Below are 9,366 nucleotides of genomic sequence, written 5' to 3'. Positions count from 1 at the left end.
TGAGCTGTCTGCCATTGTTTCTGTTTGAAAAGTGGAATTTTGTGTACACAGTATGAATTATCTAAGTTTGTGGAATTATTGAAAGTAAGATTCCCTTTAGATTTATATGAGAGAAGGAATGCAAAGGGATGTTTTCCATGTTTCTACTGTAAGAGCATACAAAGAATCGGAAAGTTGAATAAGGAAACCAACCGCAGAGGGAAGAGCGCTGTAGTGCATATGGCACAGAGGAAGTTTCAACAAACCCTTTTTGTGGCATCCTGAATCTTCTCTGTCTCTTGCTCGTGTGTACTGATTCTCTCTGTGGGCCGCCTTCAGAAAGCTGTACTGGACAGATGGGGATAACATCAGCATGGCCAACACAGATGGTAACAACCGCAGCGTCCTCTTCACCAACCAGAAAGGCCCTGTTGGTGAGTGGCACCCTTTGCCTCCTTTTTTTCCCCTTTTTAATATGTGTGAGACAGCACCCTCTAGTGGCAGGGTAGCCCATTACACATCATCACTTGTTTTTGTTTTTTCCAGGCCTCTCCATTGACTTTGATACTGAGCAGCTGTACTGGATCAGCTCAGGAAACAGCACAATTAACCGATGTAAATTAGACGGCTCTGGGCTGGAGGTGCTTGAAGGGGTCAAGGGCAAGCTGACCAAAGCTACTGCTTTGGCCATCATGGGTGAGTGTCCACAAAACGCCACTTTTATCCAGTGAGGAGCAGTCAGAATTGTGATTTGATTGGAGAGAACTGACTGAGGTAATGATAAGCTTCACTGAACTGGACCTGATAACACTATAAAACGAGTGCTTGCCTTCAATTTGCCTTCAACTTGGTTCAAATGCTTGTGAAAGCTGGTATAATGGGGAATATGAATCGTCTTGTTTTGTGTTGTGTCCCTCAGGAGAGAAGCTATGGTGGGCTGACCAAGGAACTGACCAGATTGGAATTTGTGACAAAAAAGATGGTGGTAACTGGAAAATCCTGAGGAACAGCACTTCTCCCATGATGCATATGAAAATCTACAACGAAACTGTGCAGAAAGGTACACGGCTGGCTCCCACATGCTCTTCTATCACCCTATGCAACATTTGTTCCTGTTGAATTGCTTGGCAAAAATAATGGAAAGAAAATTTGTCCTTGTCTCATTGAAAGTCTGTTTCACAGGCTGCACGGCTGTTTCTCTAAAAACACATCTGTTTGTGTCTTTGATTTCTATTGTGCATTTGTGTTCCCAGGCACCAATCTCTGTAGTAATAACAATGGAGACTGTTCCCAGCTGTGTCTCCCCACCTCTCCAACTTCCAGAGCCTGCATGTGCACTGCAGGATACAGCCTGCGCAGAGGGCAGCAGTCCTGTGAAGGTACAACACGTTTGTAAAAAAAAAAAAAAAAAAGTGCTCTTAATTTTAGCCAACGTTGCATTGAAGAGTGATGTAAAATGAACTGCTGAAACGCTAAAAGGAATTTTTGATTTGTAGGTGTGGGCTCCTTCCTGCTGTACTCGGTGCACGAGGGCATACGTGGTATTCCTTTAGACCCCTCAGATAAGTCTGATGCCCTCGTCCCAGTGTCGGGCACCTCTCTCGCTGTTGGCATAGATTTCCATGCTGGCAAGTTTTTATTCCTTCTTTCAAATTCAAAGATTTTCCGAACATATTTGACGTTAATCATCGGGTATTTTCGGTTGTGTGGAGTTGTGGAAATGTTTTGACGTGTCCTACTCCAACATGTTTTCACTTGTTTCTGCAGACAATGACACAATCTACTGGGTGGACATGGGTCTCAGCACCATCAGCAGGGCCAAGAGAGACCAAACCTGGAGAGAGGATGTGGTCACTAATGGCATCGGCAGGGTGGAGGGCATCGCCGTCGACTGGATAGCTGGTAAAATAAATAATAATAAATAAATAACACTGCTGATGTGTAAAATACGGCAAATGATCAGGATGGGCTCAATACAGTGAACATGTTGCCCGTTGAATATATTTATTTATTTTTGTTAAATTATTATTAAAGACTCCACTGCACTAAAATAGATCATTTGATTGTAGTAGTAGTATTATTATACTTTGTAATATCATACACTGGATCCCTACGGCTCCTCTTTCTGTGACGTTTGCGTGTTCTCTCTCTCTCCACGTCGATTTGTGTGTGGGTATACTCCTGCTTCTTTTCGCAATTCAGAAACACGCATGTGAGGCTAGTTGTTGACACTAAAATGTCAGATGCTCTGAATTTGTATCTATCCCCCCTTTTCAAATTGTTAGCTGGGATTGGGATCCAGCAACCCAGGACTCTTAAATAGATAAAGCAGGGTCGAAAATAGATTCATGTTTTGCAAAGTTTATTGCTTCAAACACATTGTGAAAATTGAACCTGCTGAACGAAATGAGAAAACTTGACAAGCGTGGAGAATTAAAGTTATTGGAGAAAAGAAGATAGAATATGTACTTCTTGCTAAATTAATGTAAAAGAAAAATAGTCTGGGTAAACAGGGTAAATTGCTCCAGACTATATACATAAGTATGTTCACAGGATCTTTCAACAGTTATTTGTATTTCTTCTGTCCTGCTCAGGAAACATCTATTGGACAGACCAGGGCTTCGACGTGATTGAGGTGGCCAGACTGAACGGCTCTTTCCGCTATGTGGTGATCTCCCAGGGCCTGGACAAGCCTCGTGCCATCACTGTCAATCCAGAGAAAGGGTGAGAAGAACTTCACAGTAGAAAGCTCTTACTGTAGTGTCTACTTCTGTAATTAATTTCAGCACTGATTGATGAGGAAAGTATCTCTGAGCTTCGTGTGTTTGTGCCTGTAGATACCTGTTCTGGACAGAGTGGGGCCAGTACCCCCGCATCGAACGATCCCGCCTGGATGGCTCTCAGAGGGCCATCTTGGTCAATGTCAGTATCAGCTGGCCCAATGGTATTTCCATCGACTACGAGGTAACCCAGCAGACTGTGCCCTGGTCTAGATCACGGATTTGTATTGCTGACTGCGGAAATATGATCACAGCCATTAAATTACTGTGTGCTCGTAGGAGGGCCTGCTGTACTGGTGCGACGCCAGGACCGACAAGATCGAACGAATTAACCTGGAAACTGGAGAAAACAGGGAGGTTGTGCTGGCCAACAACAACATGGACATGTTCTCCGTGTCTGTGTTTGAGGGCTACATCTATTGGAGTGACAGGTCAGACATATGCCTCCTTCTCTCTCATGCTCATTCCTATGAGCTGAGACGGAGACGTATTCACACCTTTTTACCAATGCGGGCTTCAGCTGCTCTTTAATGACACTCGCCATTCTGTCATCCAGAACGCATGCGAACGGCTCCATTAAAAGAGGAAGCAAAGACAATGCCACCGACTCTGTGTCTCTGAGGACTGGTATTGGGGTGCAGCTCAAAGACATCAAGGTCTTCAACAGGGCCAGACAGCAAGGTACGCTAAGTCATTTTCTGCAATGCTTTTTGATACAAGTAGTATTTAGTTTAGTTTCTTTAAAATAAGCTGAATATCTATACACTATATATATATATATATATATATATATATATATATATATATATATATATAAAACTTTTTTTAATGTCTTTTTAATGTTTGCAGGAACAAATGTGTGTAAAGACAACAATGGTGGGTGTCAGCAGCTTTGTCTTTACCGTGGCAACGGACAGCGTACGTGTGCCTGTGCCCATGGCATGCTGGCTGAAGACGGTCGCAGCTGTTGTGACTACGACGGCTACCTTCTCTACTCGGAGCGTACCATACTGAAGAGCGTACACCTCTCGGATGAAAACAACCTGAACGCACCTATAAAGCCATTTGAGGACCCCGAGCACATGAAGAATGTCATCGCGCTCACTTTTGACTACCGAGGCGGTGGAGGAAAAGGAGCAAACCGCGTCTTCTTCAGTGACATCCATTTTGGCAACATCCAGCAGATCAGCGACGACGGATCTGACCGCAAGACTGTAGTAGAGAGTGAGTTTTTATATTTGTTTTCTGTGTTATCAGCATCCACCCAGCTTATTCCAGTGTTTATCTACTGTGTATTCACTCTCCTCTAGTTGATATGGGGTGAAATCCAAACAGAACCAGGCAGTTTCTGTAGCCAAACTAGAAACAGAGGGAATTGCCTTTTTTATCTGCACTTTCCAAGTAGAACATAAACCGACATAAACAGGCCCATAGACAGATATAACTTAATTCAACTTATCTCAGTACAACAAAACACAGGTGCACGATTAATGTTTTACAGTCGTACTTTGACTTTAATCTGTTTTACAAGGAATGCATGATTCAAGTTAATCTCTCCCACTGTTCTCAACATAAATTTCCCGGACAAACCCGTAAACTCTGATTTATTTTTTTGTACAATAACCAGACCAGTATGCAGATGTTTAATGTTTCTATGAGCAATGTTTCCTCATGAGTATATTTGTGAACATTTTATTGAGACCTCTTTAAATAACACAGCTTGTAATTCTTTCATTGCAATTCCCAGTTGCCTGAATTTTCACAGCGTCTTTGGAGTTTATGGTCAGTTATGTAAAGTCAGTTGCTCGTGATAAGAATGTCAGCCATCAGCCATAGCTATATCCCCGCTGGCGCTCTTCTTTTCCCTCTTGAACAGTTTCAGTAAGTCCTGTCTGAATTTTTCAGACATCAGCACATAGAGGATGGGGTTCATCACTGTGGAGGAAGTCGCCATGAGGCGTGCAAACACGCTGAAGGGGCCGTAGCGTGGTGACGTTCCAGTGGCTCCTACGCTTTTGTCTGCTAGTAAGGCCAGCGTCAGGCCGTAGGAGGGCAGCCAGCATACAGTAAAAGCCAGCACCAGCATGGCTGACGTCTGGGTTACTTTGCTCTGGTAGCGCTCCACTTGAGGGGCCCTCCCGGCGTGTTGACTTCTCCATAGAAACACGTAGATGCTGCTGTAGGCCACTGCAATGGTAATGAGTGGAAGTAAGAAGCCCACGAGGAAGAGAAACAATCCATAAATCAGCTGTTCTTGGTGATCAAAGAAAAGAAAGCAAGTGGCGCCGTCGGTGACTTCACGTGGAATTTGCACAGAGCGGAAAACCAGCTGGGGGGCGGCGAGGCTGCAGGCTGGGACCCAAATAAGTGCAGCAACTATTGACACTCTGCGAGAGGAGAGGAGGTAGTATGCCCTGGTGGGCTTCACTACAGTCAAGTAGCGAGACACAGCCAGTACAGCAAGAGTGAAGACGCTGGCCGACGAACAAGCCGATCCCAAGAAGCTCACCAGACGACACATAAAGTCCCCAAATGGCCAGTGCTGCAACGCTACTGCAGCTGAGTGAAAGGGAAGAACAGAGAGCAAAAGCAGGTCTGCAGCACTCAGAGCCAGCAGCAGTATGTCTGTCCCAGTACCTGTCACAGAGCTCTGAAGAGACTGTCCCGTCCCACCGCACCCTTTCCTCCGTCGTCCACACAAGATGACCATCACCATGGTCTGTCCACCAACTCCCAGCACCAGAATTACTGCATCTAGAACAGGAACTAGGACCTGCTCCACTTTGCCCAGCTCAGTACTGTTGCTGAGAAGATCCTCTGAGCCGGTAGCATTCTCCAGCAGCATCCTGTCTTCAGTTCTCATCATTCTGCTGCTGTTAAAACACAGTAGCCTCTTGTAGGGTCAATATACTCAAGCCAGTCATAAAAATACTGATCATGCGTGTGGAAATAATTACACATACTGTGGGTCAACATCGTTACACTCAGAAATACCATCACGCAGAACGTCAGGTTACTTCACATTAACGTGACTCAACGAGGACTAAAGGTAATAGTTAGAATACGTACATGTTCAAAAAATATCAAATAAAACTATCGTTCAATTCATGCTCCCACCCATGTTTTATCAATTACATTAGGATGATATAACTCCGGCCAAATTCCTCATTTAAAGCTCACAGGCAGCTCCAGCTCGTATTGAATGGAGGGGGGGCTGTGAGAGAGAAGAGATTATCATGAAAAAAAATCCTCCCGTGAAGTAAAGACACCCATGATTTCTTAGCTTCTGCAGTTTCCAATTCTTCTATTCCATTTAACTCCTAAGGGTGAGTGAACACTGGTACGTAAAAGACTTCCTGTTACCTCAGAGCAGGTGGCTGCTCCCCGTGACATCTCAATCAGAGAAGGCGCTCGTCAGTCTACAATCAGTAATCCCCCCGGCTCCGAGAGAGGGATCTCCTGAAACTCACAAGGGGTTGCAGAGTTGGAAGGCAGAGCTGTGAGAGAATAAAACTAAGTAAACGGTGGGTGAACTCTGGAGTGATTGCGATAGAGCAGGACAGAGATGGGCCGGCCAGCAGCTCACTGTGGGAGGGCCTAATGAGGCTGAACATACTTTTTTTCCCATGCTCCATTGTGTCTTCTGTTTTTGTAAAAGGATCAGTACATTATCTGGAAGTGCTGTCCCTAAACACACACGTAAACACACACACGCACTCAAATAAAGCATACAGGGATACAGTTTTCACACAAAGAGACAGAGTGGAATAGTATTTGCCTTTTGAATCAGGGTAATTATTGACTGCCTGGCTGATAGCAAGCACTGAGCTGCTATCGCATCTACTGCAATAAAATCACTGTCAGGAGAACCACCTGAGCTTAAGAGCTATGATTTATGCTTATCTATATTGTTGCAAACAACGAGCACAGGCGTACAGAAATCCAGATCGGCTTAGGTCAACAACAATTTGAAGGTAAACTGAAGTAAAACGCAAGACTTTGAGGAGCGGGTGCTGCAAGCTAGAGATTTACAATTCATTAACAGCTCCGGAGAAAAGAGGAAATGGGGTGAATGGATTTCATGTTATTCTGCATCGATTCTTAGGGCATTGATTTATGAGCGCACAAGCAGAGAGGAGATGTTTTGTACATGCCGCATAGCTCCACGCAGTTTAGAAGTCCCAGTGCTTCATTCTGAGTCACATAGCAGGCAGTGAACAAATGATGATTAATGTCCAGGATGTGGAGGTATTGAGGTGTGGTTCAAAGTGTCCCACCTGGTGGTGAACTTTTCTGATCTTTTATCCAATGCTCTCTACTGTGATGTCTTTTATCTCTTTAGTTGCATAACATTAAGTATGAGGTGATTAATACGGTTTCTTTTTTGGAATTGAGGTGACCAGACTTCTAAATGAGTAACTCAAAGTATTTTTGTGTGCATGTGCTGCTTGTCACTCACAGAGTAGATGTTCCTGATCTTCTGCTCCGGAACTTTGTGTTCCTCCATTTTGGCCGACTCTCCATCCTCTGGCTACCCTCACAACTTCTTACTCATTTCAAGGCCATTGAGCAGAGAAAAGACCTCTTGCCTCTAATCTGTTGATGATGCTGTGGGAAGGAAAGTAATATGCTAGCTGGTAACTGTTATTGTGACCTTTTTACTGAGCAATTTGCTGGATAGAAGCATTGAACCACACAGAGTTCTTGGTCATTAATAGCAAGCTGTCATGTCCAGGGCCCCGACTCTGCTGAAATACAGCAGACTGCCAACACTGAGCTGCTGCCAGAAGAGCCACACTGATGCAAAACAGGACTATTGTGCCCCCCCCCCCAATTTCTTCTATGTATTCTTTAATGATCTTTACCCAATCCTGTCTTTTTCAGATGTGGGCTCCGTGGAGGGGTTGGCATACCACCGGGGCTGGGATATGTTATATTGGACTAGCTACACTACATCAACTATCACCCGCCACACTGTGGATCAGAGCCGCTGGGGAGCTGTTGACCGCCACACCGTGGTCAGCATGTCAGGAGATGACCACCCGAGGGCTTTTGTCCTCGATGAGTGTCAGAGGTTAGTCTCATGAACCATTTGCATGCAGCACAGACGCTGATTCCCCCTCTTATCTCACACCCAGTCAACTGACTCCCCCCCCCCCCCCCCCATTCACCCTGCAGCCTAATGTTTTGGACCAACTGGAACGAGCAGTCTCCCAGCATCATGCGGGCCACACTGTCTGGCTCCAACGTCATTGTGATCATCGGCACAGATATCCGAACACCTAATGGCCTCGCCATAGACCACCGTGCTGAGAAACTTTACTTCTCTGATGCCACTCTGGACAAGATTGAGCGCTGCGAGTATGACGGCACTCGGCGCTATGTGAGTGACAAAACTAGAACTTGTAGGATTGTGTCTGATAACAGCCACGTGTTTACTCGTCCCTTGAATCTTCTCAAAAAAAATTGGGATTTCTTTTCTGTATAGGTGGTGTTGAAAAATGAGCCTGTCCATCCTTTTGGCCTGGCTGTGTATGGAGACTACATCTTTTGGACTGACTGGGTGAGGAGGGCCGTGCTTCGGGGCGACAAATACACAGGTGGAGACATGAAGGTGCTGCGTGCCGACATCCCTCAGCAGCCAATGGGTATCATCGCAGTGGCCAACGACACCAATAGCTGTGAGTTTGGTTTTTTTGTTTGTTTTTTACACAGAATGAAAGACTGAAGTAGTTGTTTGAGCTGTGGTATGATGTTCATATCATCTACATGGGCACTGTTGCCAAGCTCGGTCAAAAATAGGTTTTTAATGTTTTCTCTTGATGTTGATGATTCGACACATCAATACAAAAGTAACGCTTTTCTTTAAAACCTGAGAAAGAAATTTAGTTGTAAAAATAGAACAAATAGATTGAGTGTTTCAAAAAGATTAGCTGTGTATTCATATTGTGCTTTTGAAAACAACTGGAGTCGAGGACAGTGTTTAAAAAATACAAACGTTGTTGTTATTATCCTCAGCAACGTGATACATCCTCCTGGTACCCAGTCTGTGTCCACATGATGTTGTGGCTGTCCCAGCTGCTTCAGTGGTACTGCAGATGGCTCTTTTGATATCCAGAATAGTGAAAGCTCTCATGTTGCAGATCGCCTGCACTCAAGTTCCCGAAGGGAAACACACTGCTTTCCATCCAGCTTGCTGAAAGTCGGTGACCAGCCCCCCACACACTTGTTGACTTTTATTTCAAAGGCTTTCTCCGAACAATCTCTCAACTGGACTGAAGTCCAGCAGCACAGATTGTTTGGTGGATTCAGACAAAAAGAAGATGTTAGGTCACAAGGTTGTGGCTGCAATGTGGTTCCAGACCTTTAGGCTGCTGCCCAAAGTCTCTCAACTCTTGGTTATGGTATATGGTTATGGTTCCACCTCTGATGTTAAACCTCTTCCTCCACTTTGCCATTTCTCAGAATCTTGAATCTTGAGTTGGCTGGTTTGGATCACACCTTCTCCTACTCTACCAGCTTTTAAAGCCCCGGCACAATCCACCCTGCACCGAGGAGGAATGTTGTGATGTCTCTAAGATTGTCCATGAATGCCTTGTAAAGTCGT

The 9,366-nt window shown here is 44.8% G+C and overlaps 2 protein-coding genes across 2 annotated transcripts in view; one reads left to right on the top strand and one right to left on the bottom strand.

Annotated features, from left to right (window-relative positions):
• The window catches only part of LOC308129298 (low-density lipoprotein receptor-related protein 1-like), an 88,413-nt gene that overhangs the window by 60,766 nt on the left and 18,281 nt on the right, over positions 1-9,366 (top strand). Inside the window, exons 32-45 of the mRNA XM_080495177.1 lie at positions 319-413; positions 526-675; positions 899-1,039; positions 1,233-1,358; positions 1,476-1,607; positions 1,747-1,881; positions 2,574-2,703; positions 2,817-2,943; positions 3,039-3,190; positions 3,316-3,440; positions 3,609-3,983; positions 7,644-7,833; positions 7,938-8,142; positions 8,248-8,440. Of these exons, the coding sequence (XP_080351303.1) occupies positions 319-413; positions 526-675; positions 899-1,039; positions 1,233-1,358; positions 1,476-1,607; positions 1,747-1,881; positions 2,574-2,703; positions 2,817-2,943; positions 3,039-3,190; positions 3,316-3,440; positions 3,609-3,983; positions 7,644-7,833; positions 7,938-8,142; positions 8,248-8,440 (2,276 nt within the window). The remainder of the gene's footprint in view (positions 1-318; positions 414-525; positions 676-898; positions 1,040-1,232; positions 1,359-1,475; positions 1,608-1,746; positions 1,882-2,573; positions 2,704-2,816; positions 2,944-3,038; positions 3,191-3,315; positions 3,441-3,608; positions 3,984-7,643; positions 7,834-7,937; positions 8,143-8,247; positions 8,441-9,366) is intronic.
• LOC308129054 (somatostatin receptor type 5-like) lies at positions 4,579-5,604 on the bottom strand (the record flags this gene model as incomplete). Its single annotated transcript, XM_080494808.1, has 1 exon — positions 4,579-5,604. One exon carries the CDS (start codon positions 5,602-5,604, stop codon positions 4,579-4,581), a length of 1,026 nt encoding a protein of 341 aa, XP_080350934.1.

The sequence above is a fragment of the Blennius ocellaris genome (assembly GCF_963422515.1).
Source record: "Blennius ocellaris genome assembly, chromosome: 4".
Taxonomy (NCBI): Eukaryota; Metazoa; Chordata; class Actinopteri; order Blenniiformes; family Blenniidae; genus Blennius; species Blennius ocellaris.
This window is presented reverse-complemented; position numbering and strand designations above follow the sequence as displayed.